The 22,709-nt window shown below is 35.4% G+C and overlaps 3 protein-coding genes across 5 annotated transcripts; 2 read left to right on the plus strand and 1 right to left on the minus strand.

Annotated features, from left to right (window-relative positions):
• Positions 1-3,400: 3,400 nt before the first annotated feature.
• Positions 3,401-14,168, minus strand: LOC139969148 (uncharacterized). Of its 3 annotated transcripts, XM_071973977.1 has the most exons (6): positions 13,949-14,168; positions 13,275-13,391; positions 11,117-11,233; positions 8,967-9,083; positions 6,810-6,926; positions 3,401-5,314 (listed from the first exon to the last, which is right to left on the minus strand). In XM_071973977.1, the coding sequence occupies exons 1-6, from the start codon at positions 14,016-14,018 to the stop codon at positions 5,193-5,195; spliced, it is 660 nt and encodes a 219-aa protein (XP_071830078.1). In that variant the 5' UTR covers positions 14,019-14,168; the 3' UTR covers positions 3,401-5,192. The 3 variants fall into 3 exon arrangements, with proteins under 3 accessions (XP_071830078.1, XP_071830080.1, XP_071830079.1); XM_071973979.1 differs by lacking the exon at positions 8,967-9,083; XM_071973978.1 differs by lacking the exons at positions 13,275-13,391; positions 13,949-14,168 and adding an exon at positions 11,789-11,954.
• On the plus strand, positions 14,105-19,880 carry LOC139969147 (uncharacterized). Its single transcript, XM_071973975.1, has 7 exons — positions 14,105-14,245; positions 16,240-16,716; positions 17,568-17,697; positions 18,297-18,380; positions 18,776-19,062; positions 19,254-19,361; positions 19,741-19,880. The coding sequence occupies exons 2-6, from the start codon at positions 16,429-16,431 to the stop codon at positions 19,275-19,277; spliced, it is 813 nt and encodes a 270-aa protein (XP_071830076.1). The 5' UTR covers positions 14,105-14,245; positions 16,240-16,428; the 3' UTR covers positions 19,278-19,361; positions 19,741-19,880.
• Positions 19,680-20,228, plus strand: LOC139969282 (uncharacterized). Its single transcript, XM_071974198.1, has one exon. It carries the CDS (start codon positions 19,680-19,682, stop codon positions 20,226-20,228), a length of 549 nt encoding a protein of 182 aa, XP_071830299.1.
• The last annotated feature ends 2,481 nt before the right edge of the window (positions 20,229-22,709 follow it).

The following is a 22,709-nucleotide window of genomic DNA, read 5'->3' on the forward strand; positions in this document are numbered from 1 at the left end:
GTCGAAAGGCTGAGAGAGTCTTCCGCAAATCTGGTCTTGAAACTCACAGACGGGTCCATCGCTCTTTGCGGAATGAGTATTCATTCCATCTGGACTATGCTAAAAAGTCCTTTTATACATCAACCATCCGGGACTGTGAAGGCGACCCAGGAAACTTTTTACTGTTGTAAAGTCATTGTGTAATAAAAAGCAAGTTGTTTCTTATCCGCCACACCAGAATACTATAGAACTTGTTAATGACTTCGGACAATTTTTTATATCTAAAATTGATAAAATTAATGCAAGCATTGATTCCATTGCTACTGGTCCTTTTGAACCTTATGTTCGACAGCATTTCCAATCGAAGTTGACTGGGTTCAAGCCACTTTCTAAAGATGAAGTTCGCACAATTATCAAATCCTCCAATACGGCTACCTGCAATCTTGACCCTATACCCACTTGGTTACTTAGAAAGTGTCTTGACCCCCTTTTGCCTGTATTGACTACCATGATAAATCTTTCACTTAAAGATGGTAATGTTCCTGACAAATGGAAGATTGCTACCGTTACTCCATTGTTAAAGAAAGCAGGTTTGGACCCTATCTATTCTAATTATAGACCAATAAGTAATTTGAGCTATGTTTCCAAGTTAGTTGAACGAGCTGTAGTTAATGAGTCTCACATTGTTCATTACATGCTCCTTTTCCTGATTGCCAATCTGCGTACAGGCAAAATCAGTCTACAGAAACTGCACTTATGAAAATACATAGTGATATATTGATGAATATGGACAACCAACAATGCACTCTTTTAATCCTGTTGGATTTGAGTGCAGCGTTCGATACTGTTAACCATGATATTCTTATGAACATATTGCGTACCCAATTTGGTATTGTTAATAATGCACAAAAATGGATTGGTAATTATCTGTCTTTCAGAAAACAGCATGTATCTATAGAAAATATCTCATCGAAAAATTTTTCTTTGAATTGTGGTGTACCACAGGGCAGCTGTCTCGGTCCTGTTCTTTTTCTTTGTTATGTTTCTCAGTTGTTTACCATTGTCTCTAAACACCTTCCTAACGCACATAGTTATGCTGATGATACACAGTTATATTTATCTTTTAATGCTTGTTCTCTGTTATCTGAGGAACGGACTGTTCTGGCAATGCAATCACTTATATTCGAAATAGGACATTGGATTATCAGCAATAGGCTATTGATCAATGATTCTAAGACTGAGTTTCTTTTAATTGGGACTCGCCAACAAGTTGCTAAGACTCGGGTTCAGATGATAAAAGTAGGTAACGTGGATATTAAGCCTTGTGATAGTGCAAAAAATCTTGGGGTTTATCTTGACAGCAACATGTCAATGGACATTCATATATTGGAAAAGTTTGCTCAAGGGCATACCATGGACTCTATAATATTCGTCAGATCAGAAAATTCCTGGATGAGGACTGTACTAAAAGTCTTATTAATGCTTTTGTAATTAGTCACATCGACTACTGTAATGCACTCTTGATTGGTTTACCTGATTATAAGCTTCGTAGAGTTCAAATGGTACTTAATGGAGCGGCTCGTTTGATTTACGCTCTTCCTAAATTTTGTCACATTACTTTTACTTTACAATCTCTTCATTGGTTACCTGTACAGCAACGCATTGAATTTAAACTAATCTTGCAAGTATTTAAATGTTTAAAAGGTCTTGCACCTAAGTATTTATGTGATATGATCTCGGTGAAGTCTAGTTGTTACTCATTGCGCTCACATTCTCGAATCACACTGCATGTTCCTTGTATCAATCATAATACATTAGGCAATAGGGCTTTTGCCTACAAAGGACCTCGGTTGTGGAATTCACTTCCGGTGGAATTGATGCGTATCGACTCCTTGACCCTGGATGCTTTCAAGATAAAGTTAAAAACATATCTGTTTAAGCTTGCTTATTCTGATTGACCCGACTGGTTGGCTTTTTCCCTGTTAAGCGCTTTGAATGTTTTGTACAAAATTAGCGCTATATAAATGCATTTATTATTATTATTATTATATATATATATATGTTTATATATAGATGTTATGCATCGACCGATTTGCGCAATCGATCGATAGCGCTGCGCTATCTATGGATCCGTTGTTTGCGCAAGCATCGGTAGATCGCGCTGCGCTATCAATCGATAGTTCGTGGGTCGTGTAGGATGAGATTTAAAGGGGAACTGCAGGCCTCGTCTACGTGAATACCCTTGACGTAGACTGAGTTCGTCTACGTGAATACCCTTTACGAACACGTTTTCAGCATTGACAACTCGCAGGAACTTGGCGCTTCCCTCAAGGCCAGGAAGGTCGACAATCTGAAAATTCCGTGTTTGACCCAATGTCGGAAGTGCGAGTCCACCTTGATGCTTGGATGAAGAAGATGAGATTTTATGGCATCGTACTTCTCCGCGCTGATGACTGGGCTCTTTGTTGAAGCAGCTTGGTGGTCGACTGTCTCCTGCATTAGTTTTCGAAAAGCTGGCTCTTTTTTCCATTTTACGAATATCGTCACTATATATCAGTACTATATGAGGTCGATAGTCACTGTTGGCCCAATCACATCAGTAATTTAGCAGATTTCTTAGAACCAAGGCCCGAAGTGATATGATACAACCTGATATATATGCCTGATTCAGCAATGGATTGAGGATATCTCCATGATACAACCAATTTATTGGAACTCATTGTATCACTATCAATTGATAAAATTTTATTGAATTTATCATAAATATTTACATAGAAAATGATAATTAAACGGGCAATTTTTAGAAAAATCGGTGACGTGTCCATTAAACAGCACTTGGCGTTATCCTGAAGTTTAAGAAAAAACATTGTCATTATCAAAACTAGACATACAATCCGTCGATCTGCCTGCGCCATCGATCGATACCTGCGCGATCTACCGATGCTTGCGCTAACGACGGATCCATAGATAGCGCAGCGCTATCGATCGATGGCGCATAACATAGATATATGTATATATATATATATATATATATATATATATATATATATATATATATATATATATATATATATATATATATATATACCCATTCATAGGAAGGAATATGTGGTAAATTCATTTATCTTCCTTCGTGACGTTTTGAAATATATATAGGGTATCTTAAAGTGGATACTTTATGTAGCAAGCGTGAACTGTAAGCAAAACAAGTGAACTGCTAGAGTACGCACCAATCCAAAAACATTGCCTGTTCTGTTTTATTTATTTGAGGTTGCTCTTAAGATTTTCAAGTGGATGCATAAGAATATATGCACTCATATTCACTGGTATTCTGATAAAGCTTTGCAACCCTGTAAGTAACATATCATAGACAGTCCATGGCCACCGCAGACAAAAGCAAACTGAAGGCAAACACAACATATTTGTCGATTTTTTTTGGCCACTGTATTTATTTACAATACCGTAACACATAATACAAAAGAATCAGCAAAAAGACTTACATAAGAAGCTTACATAAAGAAATCATAGAAGTCGTTAAGGTTACACAAATTGTTGTTTTGCTTAGAAATGAAATAGTGCAGGTCAAGTTGAAAGCGAAACTTAAAATAAAATTCGTGCACATGTGGGATTTTGTTATCCAACCTACAAGTATAAATGTACTTTTTAGCATGCAAAATTAAAAAGTTCACAGGATTATCTATATCACCAAAATCACCAAAACAAATGTTGGTCAAATTAAAAGAATAATTAGTTTTAATGCAATTTGAATTCACTGCCTCCCAGAATCGCTCAACGTGACTACAATTATAAACAAATGTATAAGCGTTTCATCAGCATTCTTGCAAAATGAACAAAGTGGAGAATTAACCATTTTCATTTTATAAAGCAAGCTATTTATGCCTAAAATACGATGAAGAAAACGCAATTGTAAATATGATACTTTGGGGTCATTCACAGCCGTATAAGGCAGCCTAAAAATCTTATTCCAAACTATTTTCACTGGATAATTCATAGCTTGCCACTTCATAATAGACGACGGGGCGTGCAGAGACCGGTAATTAGCTTATTATAAACATTTTTGGTTATTTTATGTGTGCGCATGCACATATTAAAGTTATTTTCACTCATTGGGAGCAAAACAGAATCATGGTACCCATGGTATATATAGGGTATCTTAAAGTGGATACTTTATGTAGCAAGCGTGAACTGTAAGCAAAACAAGTGAACTGCTAGAGTACGCACCAGTCCAAAACCATTGCCTGTTCTGTTTTCTTTATTTGAGGTTGCTCTTAAGATTTTCAAGTGGATGCATAAGAATATATGCACTCATATTCACTGGTATTCTGATAAAGCTTTGCAACCCTGTATGTAAAATATCATAGACAGTCCATGGCCACCGCAGACAAAAGCAAACTGAAGGCAAACACAACATATTTGTCGATATTGATATATCATGTATGATGCGCACCTCCTTTTTCTAAGCTCCCGATTGGTGCAAAATGCGACACACGATTATAAGTAAGTTCTTTTTGCTAAAGTTTCGCTTCGCTTATTTAAGTTTTCTTTTACAGACAAGAAAATAAATGTACATCTGAACTGTTCTTTTAAGTACACTAGCAGAGTCAACAAATATCAGGTGTCAAGTTTGGATTTTGAAACCAATGACAATTGCACTCGATTGACGTCTCTGTTTTGATAACAATGTCTTTTATACAAGAACATGACAATTATTTAATTCGACATTTAATCAAAACAGAAATGACTATTGTTATAAAATACTGCATGGACGTTTATCAAAATATGCTCAACATTGTGTTCCTGGTCGTAAATAATTGAGTCACAAAATATATAAACGACACAGTTGTCTCATCTGAATTATAAAGTAAACATGACCTACCAAAGGTCGTGATGTCAATGTACAAATTCATTATCCTTATTTTACGCATCCATGGTATACATTAATAGCACTACACATATTTAAACAATATTTTTGGCATTTAAATTTCAAAAACAAAAAAAATCATACCAGTAATTATATTTGCATTATAAGAGCATGCAATAAGACTTACAACTGGTCTTTCTGCTGTAACCTTCTTATTGACCACTCTTACTTGCACAAAGTTCAGAATTAAATGTAATCTCATTCCTTACCTCTGACTCTAATTATCTCTACTTTTCATTTTGGTCGACTTAATTTATTACATAAACATGCCTCAAAATATGCGGAGTTTGAAACCTGCTTCCCCACTACCTGTCGTACCTGCTAAACTGCTATACTCCGGTTGGATTGAACTGTCATCGTCGGTTGTCTGATCTGTTATCGGTACAGTTGATTCTGCAATCATGATGAAATAAAGTAAGTTTCACAACCTTAATCACATTTAAAAGCAACAAATAGGAAATTATATTCTGGCTGCTTGTTAAGGAGTAGGAACGTTCGTTCCTTGCGCTTGCTTTCATATAGTAGAGTCTGTTCACGTGGAAATTCTGTTTACACACGAGACGCATAAAACTATAACTCATATTTATTTATTTATTTATTCCAAGATTGGCGTCAATTCATCACCGCAGTTTCTGCAGTGTATACGCAAGATAATAAACTACACTACATTGGTATGGAAGTTCTAAGAGCCAATTCAGTTGATTTTTTTTTAGTATTTTATGATCATTTTTTCTTCTTCAAATTTAGCCAAAAATTCAAAAGAGCGAGCCTTTTTGTCCGTCCGATACATCGTGTAACTTGTCAACTTGCCAAAGCCGAAACATGAAAATGAGCACAAATAACTGAGCAACAAAGCATACAAGAAATAACGGTGTGAAACCAATGAAATATAAACTCAACAAACAAACACAAGAAACGAAGAAGCTAAATACGTTTAAAGAAACTTGTACAATTATATTGGTTAAATATATAGACACATGCCTCTGTTAAGGTCTACCAAATGTGAATTAGTCTTAAGAACTCTATTGGGCTCGAGCTGTTTACGGTTCTACATATTAAGAAAAGCTTTGTAACACCAAAGTGAGTTTTAAGTTATCAAACAGATGAAGAGGATGGTTCTGAAAATTAAAACTGCATGGGACATTTTTAGGTGTACTTTTGTTTATGGTTATTGAAACGTAAGCGAAATTTGGAGTCTGATTCAACAACATGTATGCCATAATCACAAACGTTACAGTGAGATGTGTATATGACATTTTCACAATCACTTTGGCGGCGTTTCGGGAAATTTAACATTACGGATATTTATTTTGGCTCCAACCGTAATATACTTACACACTTGACAACTTAACAACCGATATCACCTTTGCGAGACAGATGGAGAGACGAAAAGTGTGAAGAATACCAGCAACCGCTTGAGAAGATGTGATTAGCGCAATGCAGGAATAAGGGTCGTTATCATACTAAAGAGAGTATGGATCATCTTTGAGATATTATTACAAAGTAAAATATCAAAAGAATGTATACGTAACATTTCCTCACAAGCGATTACCCCGTTGGCGAGAGGGGTTTTGGTGTAAAAAGATGTAACAACCATAGAAACCAATACAACTTCACTTGGGACGCCGGTAGTGAGATTATTGATAACTCTTAGACATGTGTCGTATCCTGTAAAAGGTCTAGCGATGTTATGCAGTAGGGGATTGACACATTCTAGAGAGATGCATTTACCTTTGGTATTAACTAAAACTCGGTCTTTTTAACCAGTATACGTTCACAAGTCTCTGTAACCGTACTTAACTTCTTTATTGCGATTTTATGGTTGTATGTTTAATAATTCACCGTATTGGAAGTGTTGTATCTTGTTTATAAGTTTTAAATATCTTACCACAATTTTCTTCGTCTTCGCCGTTAACACAGTCGGCCACGCCGTCACATCGGAATAATTGTGGAAGATTGATATTTTCGTCACAACGAAAATAAGCCATCGTCCGACATGGCAGACCTTGTAAAAATAACAATATTGACACCTTTGGGTATAATCATTCCATAAATAAATCTAACGTTCTATGTAATTCTAAGTACTCAGCAAATGATTGACAAAGCATACTTGTAAAATATGTTATAATTTTTCCTATATTATACTTTAAATAAATGGACCCAAACACATATGGCGTAATGCGCATTAGGTAGGCTATACTGCCTAAAAATAAGATTAAATAAATTCAAATTTCATCTTGAAAACTATAATTTAGAAATATTAACGATGATATATTGTATCTTCGGTGTCATTCTATCCTGAAAGAAACTGATTGTATACTGTTGAGAAAAGAAGATAACTTTTGCAATATAACGTATTACAAAAGGCTTGATATCTCTCACATGTGGACATTTCTTTATTATTAATATTATAACCAATACGTCGACAAATTTATTGACCACTAACCTGTGGGGCCGTGCGGGTGCCTTATTTAGGAAAAGCGTTTAAAGAGGAAACATGATCGTGACAAGGAACAAAGTTATAAGTGATACAATTAAAGCAAAATCAGGAGTAATTACCTAACCCAAACGGTAACAAACAGATGCAAATGGACAGCAGAAACAAACGTAATGGAATCTGCGTTCCCATATTGTTCTTCCTTTTCAAAGCGATAGAAAACGTTTCCAATGATATAGTAGTATGTTCCTCTTTGTTTCAATTCACTTAGCTGGTATGGTTAAAACTATAACTCTTATTTATTTATTTATTCCAAGATTGGCGTCAATTCATCACCGCAGTTTCTGCAGTGTAAACGCAAGTTAATAAACTACACTACATTGGTATGGAAGTTCTAAGAGCCAATTCAGTTGATTTTTTTTAGTATTTTATGATCATTTTTTCTTCTTAAAATTTAGCCAAAAATGCAAAAGAGCGAGCCTTTTTGTCCGTCCGATACATCGTGTAACTTGTCAACTTGCCAAAGCCGAAACATGAAATGAGCACAAATAACTGAACAACAAAGTATACAAGAAATAACGATGTGAAACCAATGAAATATAAATTCAACAATCAAACACAAGAAACAAAGAAGCTAAATACGTTTAAAGAAACTTGTACAATTATAATGGTTAAATATATAGACACATGCCTCTGTTAAGGTCTACCAAATGTGAATTAGTCTTAAGAATTCTATTGGGCTCGAGCTGTTTAAGTTTTTGTCCATATTAAGAAAAACTTTGTTAAACCAAAGTGAGTTTTATGTTATTGAACAGATCAAGAGAGTGGTCCTTAAAATTCAAACTTCATGGGGACACTTTTAGGTGTATTTTGTTTGTTTGTTATGGTTATTGAAACGTAAGCGAAATTTGGAGTCTGATTCAACAACATGTATGCCATAATCACAAACGTTACAGTGAGATGTGTATATGACATTTTCAGAATCACTTTGGCGGCGTTTCGGGAAATTTAACATTACGGATATTTATTTTGGCTCCAACCGTAATATACTTACACACTTGACAACTTAACAACCGATATCACCTTTGCGAGACAGATGGAGAGACGAAAAGTGTGAAGAATACCAGCAACCGCTTGAGAAGATGTGGTTAACGCAATGCAGGAATAAGGGTCGTTATCATACTAAAGAGAGTATGGATCATCTTTGAGATATTATTACAAAGTAAAATATCAAAAGAATGTATACGTAAAATTTCCTCACAAGCGATTACCCCGTTGGCGAGAGGGGTTTTGGTGTAAAAAGATGTAACAACCATAGAAACCAATACAACTTCACTTGGGACGCCGGTAGTGAGATTATTGATAACTCTTAGACATGTGTCGTATCCTGTAAAAGGGCTAGCGATGTTATGCAGTAGGGGATTAACACATTCTAGAGAGACGCATTTACCTTTGGTATTAACTGAAACCTCGGTCTTTTTAACCAGTATACGTTCACAAGTCTCTGTAACCGTACTTAACTTCTTTATTGCGATTTTATTGTTGTATGTTTAATAATTCACCGTATTGGAAGTGTTGTATCTTGTTTATAAGTTTTAAATATCTTACCACAATTTTCTTCGTCTTCGCCGTTAACACAGTCGGCCGTGCCGTCACATCGGAATGATTGTGGAACAGTGATATTTTCGTCACAACGAAATTGAGCCACCGTCGGATATGGCAGACCTTGTAAAAATAACAATATTGACACCTTTGGGTATAATCATTCCATAAATAAATCTAACGTTCGATGTAATTCTAAATACTCAGCAAATGATTGACAAAGCATATACTTGTAAAATATGTTATAATTTTTCCTACATTATACTTTAAATAAATGGACCCAAACACATATGGCGTAATGCGCATTAGGTAGGCTATACTGCCTAAAAATAACATTAAATAAATTCAAATTTCATCTTGAAAACTATTATTTAGAAATATTAACGATGATATATTGTATCTTCGGTGTCTTTCTATCCTGAAAGAAACTGATTGTATACTGTTGAGAAAAGAAGATAACTTTTGCAATATAACGTATTACAAAAGGCTTGATATCTCTCACATGTGGACATTTCTTTATTATTAATATTATAACCAATACGTCGACAAATTTATTGACCACTAACCTGTGGGGCCGTGCGGGTGCCTTATTTAGGAAAAGCGTTTACAGAGGAAACATGATCGTAACAAGGAACAAAGTTATAAGTGATACAATAAGCAAAATCAGGAGTAATTACCTAACCCAAACGGTAACAAACTGGTGCAACTGGACAGCAGAAACAAACGTAATGGAATCTGCGTTCCCATATTGTTCTTCCTTTTCAAAGCGATAGAAAACGTTTCCATTGATATAGTAGTATGTTCATCTTTGTTTCAATTCACTTAGCTGGTATGGTTAAAACTATAACTCTTATTTATTTATTTATTCCAAGATTGGCGTCAATTCATCACCGCAGTTTCTGCAGTGTAAACGGAAGTTAATAAACTACACTACATTGGTATGGAAGTTCTAAGAGCCAATTCAGTTGATTTTTTTTAGTATTTTATGATCATTTTTTCTTCTTAAAATTTAGCCAAAAATGCAAAAGAGCGAGCCTTTTTGTCCGTCCGATACATCGTGTAACTTGTCAACTTGCCAAAGCCGAAACATGAAATGAGCACAAATAACTGAGCAACAAAGCATACAAGAAATAACGATGTGAAACCAATGAAATATAAATTCAACAATCAAACACAAGAAACAAAGAAGCTAAATACGTTTAAAGAAACTTGTACAATTATAATGGTTAAATATAAAGACCCATGCCTCTGTTAAGGTCTACCAAATGTGAATTAGTCTTAAGAATTCTATTGGGCTCGAGCTGTTTAAGTTTTTGTCCATATTAAGAAAAACTTTGTTATACCAAAGTGAGTTTTATGTTATTGAACAGATCAAGAAAGTGGTTCTAAAAATTAAAACTGCATGGGACATTTTTAGGTGTATTTTTGTTTATGGTTATTGAAACTTAAGCGAAATTTGGAGTCTGATTCAACAACATGTATGCCATAATCATAAACGTTACAGTGAGATGTGTTTATGACATTTTCACAATCACTTTGGCGGCGTTTCGGGAAATTTAACATTACGGATATTTATTTTGGCTCCAACCGTAATATACTTACACACTTGACAACTTAACAACCGATATCACCCTTGCGAGACAGATAGAGAGACGAAAAGTGTGAAGAATACCAGCAACCGCTTGAGAAGATGTGGTTAACGCAATGCAGGAATAAGGGTCGTTATCATACTAAAGAGAGTATGGATCATCTTTGAGATATTATTACAAAGTAAAATATCAAAAGAATGTCTACGTAACATTTCCTCACAAGCGATTACCCCGTTGGCGAGAGGGGTTTTGGTGTAAAAAGATGTAACAACCATAGATACCAATACAACTTCACTTGGGACGCCGGTAGTGAGATTATTGATAACTCTTAGACATGTGTCGTATCCTGTAAAAGGGCTAGCGATGTTATGCAGTAGGGGATTAACACATTCTAGAGAGATGCATTTACCTTTGGTATTAACTGAAACCTCGGTCTTTTTAACCAGTATACGTTCACAAGTCTCTGTAACCGTACTTAACTTCTTTATTGCGATTTTATGGTTGTATGTTTAATAATTCACCGTATTGGAAGTGTTGTATCTTGTTTATAAGTTTTAAATATCTTACCACAATTTTCTTCGTCTTCGCCGTTAACACAGTCGGCCATGCCGTCACATCGGAAAAATTGTGGAACAGTGTGATTTTCGTCACAGCGAAATTGAGCCACCGTCGGATATGGAAGACCTTGTAAAAATAACAATATTAACACCTTTGGGTATAATCATTACATAAATAAATCTAACGTTCTATGTAATTCTAAACACTCAGCAAATGATTGACAAAGCATATACTTGTAAAATATGTTATAATTTTTCCTATATTATACTTTAAATAAATGGACCCAAACACATATGGCGTAATGCGCATTAGGTAGGCTATACTGCCTAAAAATAAGATTAAATCAATTCAAATTTCATCTTGAAAACTATTATTTAGAAATATTAACGATGATATATTGTATCTTCGGTGTCATTCTATCCTGAAAGAAACTGATTGTATACTGTTGAGAAAAGAAGATAACTTTTGCAATATAACGTATTACAAAAGGCTAGATATCTCTCACATGTGGACATTTCTTTATTATTAATATTATAACCAATACGTCGACAAAATTATTGACCACTAACCTGTGGGGCCGTGCGGGTGCCTTATTTAGGAAAAGCGTTTAAAGAGGAAACATGATCGTGACAAGGAAAAAGTTATAAGTTATAAAATTAAAGCAAAATCAGGAGTAATTACCTAACCCAAACGGTAACAAACAGATGCAACTGGACAGCAGAAACAAACGTAATGGAATCTGCGTTCCCATATTGTTCTTCCTTTTCAAAGCGATAGAAAACGTTTCCAATGATATAGTAGTATGTTCCTCTTTGTTTCAATTCACTTAGCTGGTATGGTTAAAACTATAACTCTTATTTATTTATTTATTTATTCCAAGATTGGCGTCAATTCATCACCGCAGTTTCTGCAGTGTAAACGCAAGTTAATAAACTACACTACATTGGTATGGAAGTTCTAAGAGCCAATTCAGTTGATTTTTTTTTAGTATTTTCTGATCATTTTTTCTTCTTCAAATTTAGCCAAAAATTCAAAAGAGCGAGCCTTTTTGTCCGTCCGATACATCGTGTAACTTGTCAACTTGGCAAAGCCGAAACATGAAAATGAGCACAAATAACTGAACAACAAAGCATACAAGAAATAACGGTGTGAAACCAATGAAATATAAACTCAACAATCAAACACAAGAAACAAAGAAGCTAAATACGTTTAAAGAAACTTGTACAATTATAATGGTTTAAAAATATATAGACACATGCCTCTGTTAAGGTCTACCAAATGTGAATTAGTCTTAAGAATTCTATTGGGCTCGAGCTGTTTACGTTTCTACATATTAAGAGAAGCTTTGTTACACCAAAGTGAGTTTTAGGTTATCAAACAGATGAAGAGGATGGTTCTGAAAATTAAAACTGCATGGGACAGTTTTAGGTGTATTTTTGTTTATGGTTATTGAAACGTAAGCGAAATTTGGAGTCTGATTCAACAACATGTATGCCATAATCACAAACGTTACAGTGAGATGTGTATATGACATTTTCACAATCACTTTGGCGGCGTTTCGGGAAATTTAACATTACGGATATTTATTTTGGCTCCAACCGTAATATACTTACACACTTGACAACTTAACAACCGATATCACCCTTGCGAGACAGATGGAGAGACGAAAAGTGTGAAGAATACCAGCAACCGCTTGAGAAGATGTGGTTAACGCAATGCAGGAATAAGGGTCGTTATCATACTAAAGAGAGTATGGATCATCTTTGAGATATTATTACAAAGTAAAATATCAAAAGAATGTATACGTAACATTTCCTCACAAGCGATTACCCCGTTGGCGAGAGGGGTTTTGGTGTAAAAAGATGTAACAACCATAGATACCAATACAACTTCACTTGGGACGCCGGTAGTGAGATTATTGATAACTCTTAGACATGTGTCGTATCCTGTAAAAAGGCTAGCGATGTTATGCAGTAGGGGATTAACACATTCTAGAGAAATGCATTTACCTTTGGTATTAACTGAAACCTCGGTCTTTTTAACCAGTATACGTTCACAAGTCTCTGTAACCGTACTTAACTTCTTTATTGCGATTTTATGGTTGTATGTTTAATAATTCACCGTATTGGAAGTGTTGTATCTTGTTTATAAGTTTTAAATATCTTACCACAATTTTCTTCGTCTTCGCCGTTAACACAGTCGGCCATGCCGTCACATCGGAAAAATTGTGGAACAGTGTGATTTTCGTCACAACGAAATTGAGCCACCGTCGGATAAGGTAGACCTTGTAAAAATAACAATATTGACACCTTTGGGTATAATCATTACATAAATAAATCTAACGTTCTATGTAATTCTAAACACTCAGCAAATGATTGACAAAGCATATACTTGTAAAATATGTTATAATTTTTCCTATATTATACTTTAAATAAATGGACCCAAACACATATGGCGTAATGCGCATTAGGTAGGCAATACTGCCTAAAAATAAGATTAAATAAATTCAAATTTCATCTTGAAAACTATTATTTAGAAATATTAACGATGATATATTGTATCTTCGGTGTCATTCTATCCTGAAAGAAACTGATTGTATAACTGTTGAGAAAAGAAGATAACTTTTGCAATATAACGTATTACAAAAGGCTTGATATCTCTCACATGTGGACATTTCTTTATTATTAATATTATAACCAATACGTCGACAAAATTATTGACCACTAACCTGTGGGGCCGTGCGGGTGCCTTATTTAGGAAAAGCGTTTAAAGAGGAAACATGATCGTGACAAGGAACAAAGTTATAAGTTATAAAATTAAAGCAAAATCAGGAGTAATTACCTAACCCAAACGGTAACAAACAGATGCAACTGGACAGCAGAAACAAACGTAATGGAATCTGCGTTCCCATATTGTTCTTCCTTTTCAAAGCGATAGAAAACGTTTCCAATGATATAGTAGTATGTTCCTCTTTGTTTCAATTCACTTAGCTGGTATGGTTAAGCGACGCAAGTAATGTTTACCTAAACACAGAACAAGCACGGTGCGTACGTCATAGCCAAGGGAACTCGATCAGCAGTTTTTGAATGTGCTGGTTGTCATTTGAGATCCACACAATAACATGCGGTTATAATTTTGGTAAGTTTGACCTTTCTTCATCCTGTTTGATGTAATTCTATACTAACAGAAGCATTACTAGAATATATCAACGGTAAATGCATTTTCATCATGTACAATAGGAGAATGATGTATGTCTCCCACTGATTTTTTAAATTTTATTTCCTTCATGATAATTTCATGTTCGTTTGAAGTTCAAACTTTTTGTACCAAAAGTGTACTGTCAATGATTCCGAAATCTCCAGAAAATAACGTTTTGTTCTTCTACAAATTTTGATTTGATTTCATTAGTTGCCTTGTTATAACATTGTGCCAATCAATCCAGGAATAAAGCTTATCAAATTAGTAACCTAAATGTTCTAGGAAATTAAATGTAATAGCAATTTTGAAGATCTTGTGTGCGATGTTACATTAAATGTGTAAAGGTAGCAAAGAATTGCTAAGCTTTTTGACTATCTGGTAACAAGTTGTACATTCTATATGCCTCTCGCTTTTTTCCTCTTTATCTTTTGATTCGAGGGGGTTGGAGGAGGGCACGCGGCAAAACCTTCCAACTAACGAGTGGCTAAATCATGTCATCTAAAAGTTTGAATTTTTTACTCTGCTAAGCTCTTGATAAAGTCTCTTATAACTTTTTTTCTGTCTGTAGATTCTCCCCAGATTTTAAGGCATCCATCATAGGTATTTACTCTCCAGCTCCTCACACTCCTTCATAAGGAGCATGTTAAATTTGTTTTTCATATAGATCCCAAATTAAAACGCTTCATGGACATTGTTCCTCCAGATTGTCATGTGTTCTTTACTTGACTGCTCGCTTGTATAGGTGACGACTACTTGGGAAGTTTTCATCTTCACTTGTCACTGAATCCTTGGAGCAATTCGTTAACTATGAGTAATATTTTAGGAGTGTTTTTGTGGCAGTGAAAATCATTAGCTTTACAAGACCAATTTCATTTGAGTTTCCTAATTATTGAATAATTTGAATACAAGTCAACTGTTTTGAAGATTTCCCTGCAGTTTGCGTCTTGTATAAAGCTTTATTGCTAGCATATAAGAATTGAAAATTGAATCAATGTAATTTCATCCCTCTTCTATCACTATATGAAAATACATCGCACGGATTTATTTCAAGTAAAGTGGACAAGTAGATTGGTGATTGTTGATTGACAGTTCCCGTTGATTGACATACTGTAGTATCATAGTGCACGTCAACCTTCCTCTTTAGTGTTCTCCCACGAATTGGTGCCAGTGTTTTCATATTTGTTGTATTTCAGTGTTCTGTATTTATGTTGTATTTGGTGACATCCAAGGGGCAAAAAATAAAGCGGTTTCAAATGTTAAACCTATCGTTTCTAGGATCACTCTTTTGAGTCTCTTTGTTTCTTCAAATCATTACGACGAGCTATTTTTTCGCACGCCAGATTGACCTTCCCAGACTGTTATACTTCTTCAAATCACCCGACTTCAAAGTCAGTGTGGATGCACCATATAAAACCCTAGATAGAATTAGTGAGAATACAGACAGGTTAATGAGTATGGTGAACACAAAGAGATGAATGGATTTACACATTCTCCTACACAAGCTCTCTAGTGGATAAGCAGTTTGGTAACAGTTTTATTTTATTTTGATTAATGTTTTTGTTCAGAATATAGATATTTAGGTATCAATTCAGAAAATTGTTTGCTTCATATATACATGTTATTCGTTAAAAACTAATCAGGCACGGTAGTGTACTTTGTCAGCATTTCACTCGTTCTTCTCTTCCTTCCTGGTATTAATATTTTTTTCATCAGAATCATGAGATTCATATATGCAAGTAGCTGTTTACTTCATATACATTATGCTATACGTGAATATATGATCAGTATATAGTTCAAACGTTCTTTCCTTCCTTCCTGGTATTGATATAAACGTTATTAAAACAACGAAATGTCACTCGGATCAAATTTGTTCAGGTATTTCCTTAATTTCCCCCAAAAAGGAGAACTTTTGGAATTGTTTTTTCAATCCCTAGGAGTTGAAGGAGACGGAAAGCTAATACACAAGGAACATATCGGAAGGCGGAGCTTTCGACATACTGAGCGAATTAACGACGTTAACAGATAAACAGATGACCTTTACTTCATGTTGATGTAACATCGATTATCATTGGTGGAAAGAAATACCAGACACGTTTGAATCACTCTGACTACTTCCTTATTGTATGGAAATTTGCGAAAGACTGGACTTTGTTCGCGAAACTAGTCAATTTGTTAAATACGTTATCAATGGTGAATTTCGTTTGTTAGTTCGCACTTTTTTTCAAAATTCAAAATTAGACCAAGGATTAAACATGGAGGATTTATCCATCATTTATCTTTGGATGTGCTGTGTGCTTTATTTAAATGGTGTTTTAGCAGACGACCTTCCATATCAGGAGTTTGAAGACCTAACGAAAGTAGACAACGCCAAGTTGGAACATGATAGTAACATCATGATGGGAAAGTTAGATGTAAGTTGCTTACTTTTCATATGCGAGTTGTAAGTACAAGAGAAAATATACCCAGACACTCGAAATAAATATGCATGTGTCAAAACCTGATTCAATTCTTAGCCAATAAAACCCTACCAAGTAGATTAAAACTTCCGAATTGATGTCATACTTTGTTCATACATATAATTCTAAAGAATTATTTAAGAGAAAAAAATGATGATATGGGCAAAAGAATGCCCGGAGATTTGTTTAGGTCAAGAAAGAGTGATCACCCATATGACTAGCATTGAAAATGTTTAACTTGAACAAGAACAAATCTTGTAACAGTGATTTTTCCTTTAAAAAACAATGTCTCAGTTGGATAATGCCTTCAAGTTCAAATTTGAACAACTGTGAAATCATATGTTTACCACAGAAAAAGCCTATAGTGATGCAGAACAATTTCAGCTAAGCAGTCAACTTTTGCCACCGGAAATATGTTTACAAAAATGCGGTACGCAATCGTTAGTTTTTGTTTGAAAACTCTTAAGAGTTATTGGTAAACATGACTCCAAATCAACTAAAAATTTTAAAGTTGTTTTGATCGGTATCAAATGTTTCACAGTTTGTTGTTTAGCGTATTAAATATTAGCTACGAAATACCGTCCAGTGGGAAAAGGTGACATTACATTAATCGAATGGTATTGACAACTTTATAATAATAAATAAACTCCGTTAATCTAGAAGATTAGAAGTTGAATCTTACTGAACACTTTAAATTAATCACCGATATCGCAAGATGGTAAAAAAATGCAAAATTCCTCAATTAACTTCTCGCTAGGCTTTCAAGTTTCATTAAATTTATAACCCTTCTTATCACCCGTTTACAGGATGTGCTTGCTGGACTTAATAAACGAGAACAAGAAACCAGAAGATTGGTGGAAGAGTTCGCTCAAAAAGTTTCGCTGCATCAGACACATCAGAAAGAAGAAAGTAGCGAGGTTACAGAAAAATTAGCAGGTACATTTTCAACTTTGAAACTTGATGTAGACTAATTTAATTTTTACAAGATGAGATATTTATCTTATAATAAACACAACATGCAAAGGATGTTGATTTTGAAAGAACCTGTGACATTTCTGCATGTTGTGTTTCGAGCCGTAGTATAGACAAACTCTAGCTGGACCGGCATGGACGTAAAGTATATTTAAATCATGTATATTGTATAATTTTCGTAGTTCCCAACCTGAATAGAGCCCAGCTGCAATAAAGATATAGTAACGGGTTGCATCCATTTATAACATTCTAGCCACCGAGGACAAAGCAGGTCATTTCTACAGAGATAGGTAGTGATCATTCCGGTTAAAACTGTCATGTTTTCTAATACGTTTGCAAAAATAAATTTAATAAAAAGACCAAACGCAATAGCTTCTACTAAATGATATGATGAAAGATAATGTGATCATTACAATTTGATCTAATTCAGAAATAAATAAAGTATTTAAATTTTTTGAAAGTTTTCCAACTGCTTTCCGTAAATTTCTATACTTTCCGTAAATATTTACTGTAACTACTTTCCATAAATATCGTTATGTTCCGTGAATATCATTATCCATCAGAGCACATGATGAAAAGTGAGACCACACTCGGACAAAAGGTCTCGGATCGCAAGAAACGAAGCCGGGGAGACTTAGGCGTACCAGGTACATTGTAAAGTAAATGTTATAATATTCTTCGTTACGTGTATGATTATATTATGTTTTGGATTCTCTTGAACTAAATAAATAATACTGATAAATATTCATTGTATGAATCCTAGAGAGAGACAATTGTCACAAGGGCATGTTTGATAAGATTACTACTTTGATCAAACTACAATACACACTGAGAACGAAATATGCAGCAGAAGTTTCATCAATCAAAGACACCCCCATCCCCCATCCCCCACCCCGTTTAAATGATAGTGTGATTTGTTGTTGGTTTATCGGGCAATCTTTTGGTTACGTAATATAACCGTTGGTTATGAGTACATCATTGACTATGCTGTTAAGAGAAATATGCGCTGAGTAAATATACATTACTGTCTTTATTACTACAGATACCGTAGCACCATCCCTAGAAATGAATGGTACTTGTTACGTGGAGGCTTGCCCACAGAGACCATTCCTCCTCGTACCAGGTCGAGATGGGCAACCAGGCGCCCGGGACAAAGGGGGTCCCCTGGTGACAGAGGATCAAAAGGGGATCGCGGTTCCACAGGTCTTCCTGGAACAATTGGTCCCAATGGGGACATTGGACCTAAAGGTGTCAAAGGAACAGAAGGAGATTCTGGCCAGAGAGGAAGTAAAGGCGCCAAGGGGATGCAAGGAAGAATTGGTGTCCAAGGTAGAGTACATGTTAAAACAAGTTGATGAAACATTGGTATACAAATCAAAGCATTAACAACATTGTTCCCTTTTCTGTATACTGTCTGACCTCAAAATATTTCCATAAATATCTTTGCAGTCTTTGTGGAGAGAAAAGGGAAGGAATGCCTCTTAACCGATCTAACAATTATTTTCGTTTTGCTTTCTCAGGTACGAAGGGTGACTCAGGCGTAAGTGGAAGCGGAACAACTTCCAAAACACATTACACCAGATGGGGAAGTAGGACATGTGAGGGCACTGCCCAGTTGGTTTATGAAGGTAATCCGAATGATATCATTTGTGTCATTAGAAACATGCAGATTGTAACAACTTTAATTGTGCAAACATCACTTCTATCATATCAAAAATATGTCAAATTAAAAATAAAATGAAAGGAAGTATTAAATAATATATAAGCTCAAGAAGTGAGTTACTGGTATCATCATCATCAACATCATCATCATCATCATCATCATCATCATCATCATCATCATCATCATCATCATCATCAACATCATTATCATCATCATCACCGTTATCATCATCATCATCGTTATCATCATCATCATCATCATGTTAATGATGATGATGATGATCATGGTGATGAAGATGATGATAACGATCATTCTATATGTCCACGTTACTTGTCTTTTGTCAGGTTATGCAGCAGGTGCTTACTACGACCAGAAAGGTGGAGGAGCCAATTATGTTTGTCTACCACGTAATCCTACATACGACAGACCAGATGCTGGTGTCAATACATGGCGGGCATATATGTATGGCGCAGAATACGAAGTTGTAAATTTCCCGCCTTTTAGTGGTTTGGATAACGGAGATGTACCCTGTGCTGTCTGCTCAGTCTCTGAACGAAGCGTGGCGTTTATGCAACCTGCTCGCATTGACTGTCCTGACGGCTGGACGAGAGAATATTACGGCTATCTGATGGCACAATCCTACATCTATTATCGATCAGAGTGGGCTTGTGTTGATCATTCTGCTACTCTCACCTCATCGTCCTCTACAGGGAATTCAGACGGCGCTCTATTTTATCCAACAGAAGTACATTGTGGCAACTCACGTACTGGACTACCTTGTGAACATTATACTGATGGGTACGAGGTTACTTGCGCAGTTTGTACCCGGTAAATGTACTTTAATCAGTTGTCTGCGTTTAGTTGTTTGTTTCCAGAGTTTGAACCAAACTCACTACGACTGAAATTAATTTTGTCTCTCCTTTGAAATTTGACAAGTCATGATAATGAATTGCTAATTTTTATAACTAACTATGTATGAATCAACTTATGGAACCTGCTTTAAATTACAACAACAAATGGACCATGACATTTTGTATTGATGGTTTCTAAGTCTACTATCAAGCTGAGTTCAGTATAATATGTTATGTCTAGTTGATGTTTATCGCATTACCAAAGAAAAATAAAACTCTCCTGAGGAAACTTGACATAAGCTGTGGTTGATAAATTGCATTTGACAATAATCTTGGTATACCTTTTGATAATTTCACTATGTATCTATTATACTGTGTATTTTGTACTCGAATTAAGAACTCGTTTAAGTTAGAGATACTTATTGTCTTCATCATATTATGATTATTGTTTATGATTATTGATTATGATTATTTGATTATGATTATTTGATTATTGTTTATGATTATTTGTCATCATATCATATTGTAATATTAAATATAACAAAAAAAAAAGAAAAGAAAGAAAGACTGAAATTGCTGTATCAAAAAAGGAATAACATCATAAAAATAATGAAATAATATGAAAATTATGAAATTATAAATACGTGAAAAACAATGACATCATGAAACCATGATTCTACGTAAACTCATGTGATGATATAAATCATTGAAACATGAGATGACGTTTCATTATCACCTAAAGCACTGACAAACGGCTCTGAAAGAAATCAATATAGTCTACGATCGTTTGTGTAAAATATCACAGTAGTGTTTTCTAAACTCACATGTCATGCATGTATATTTTTTTCAGTCGAATTTTGAATAGAAGACATACCTCAGACACGGAAACTGTTTTGTGCGTATGATATTTGTGAGTCTATTGAATTAGATTTATGGAAGTTATCTAATAGTGTAGAATCAGTGGCGTGAAAACATGGGAATGGGGAGGGGCATGGTCCCCCTCTTCCGATCGTCAGTTGGGAGAAATAGTTCAGTTGGGGGTTTCTTTGCATTCAATCGGGCAAACTTTAGCCACTACTACGGGTATATCCACCCCTCCCACCTTTTCAACCTCCTAAAAATATTTATTAACAAAACCTTTCGTTTGGGGCTACTTATATAGCCCTAAGTTAAAGTCTAAATAAGCCTCAGAAAGCTCAATTGGACATCTAAATTTATTTTCCTGAGGGAGGACTCCCAAACCCGCTACAGAGTAGACGGCTTCAATGACCGCATGGAGCCCCCTATTATTAAGAAATTAAAGTTCTCCACTGGCCCTCCCACGAAGATTCAGCCCCCTACTATAATCAGTCAGGAGAAATTTAGAATTTATTAGCACAACCTTCCGTTGAGAGCTTCTTACAAAGACCTTACTTATAATCGTAATTTGTCTTTGTGGCCCTTCCATCTAGGTTCAGCTTCCTACTTTAATCACTTGGGGAAATATTAAATTCGGCCTCACCAACATTGAATTCCTGTGACGCCAATGTCTGGAATCACTATAGTATTCTGCTTTTTCGAGGCTCACTACATAGTTCCGTGTATATGACGTAGAACAACATATGAAGTTTCAGTTAAAGTCAGGAGACACAGTCATGTGACACACGTTAAGTTAAATTATATAGACATGCATCACAAATTTGTGATTATTACCTCTGTTACTGCGACGTACTGTTCAGTAATTAAAGTATGATGAAAACAAATCCATCAGAGGTTATAGATTTTAATGTCAAATTCAACTTTATTTGCTTGGTGTAAAAGTAAGATGACCTGACGTTTCGATCCTCGCAGGATCTTCTTCAGAGGCTGAATGACAAGTAACAGAAACTACAAGAGACAGATACAAGCAGAGAATACAGACAGGTTCATTTATGAGCAGGGTGAACACAAAAGAGAAATATGTAAGAGGATTAGTTGACTAGGAATGGAGAGAAGAAAGAAACCAACAGGGGGAAGAGGAGAGGTAGGAGATAAACTGTAGAGCTACGGGAAGAGGGGTGATAGAGGGGGGGGGGACGTCGGCCCCTCTTTGACACATTCTCTTACACAGGCTCTTTAGTGGATCAGCAGTTTGCTAACAGTTTTATTTTGCTCGTGACTCAGACTTCGGTAAACTCAGATGTGTCATAATAAATTGACGAGCTTCTACAGTAATAACAAATATGCCTCCACAAGGAAAAGGAAGACGTGCAAGGACAATAACCAGCTGTTTCATATATTGTGAGTAGTGGTTGTGGTGGGCCGGGGTAGGGGGGGGGGGGTAGGTGGAGGAGGTGTGGTGTATGAAAATTGGAAAGTGTGGAAAATTGGGTGGGCGATGGTAGTTTCTCTAATATTTCGTAAATGTTTGACTGGGACACGCGAAATACGAATAACATGCATGTCTCTATCACGTTTCATTCGGGAAGGGAAGAAGTTTCTTT

The sequence above is a fragment of the Apostichopus japonicus genome, chromosome 6 (genome assembly GCF_037975245.1).
Source record: "Apostichopus japonicus isolate 1M-3 chromosome 6, ASM3797524v1, whole genome shotgun sequence".
Classification (NCBI taxonomy): Eukaryota; Metazoa; Echinodermata; class Holothuroidea; order Aspidochirotida; family Stichopodidae; genus Apostichopus; species Apostichopus japonicus.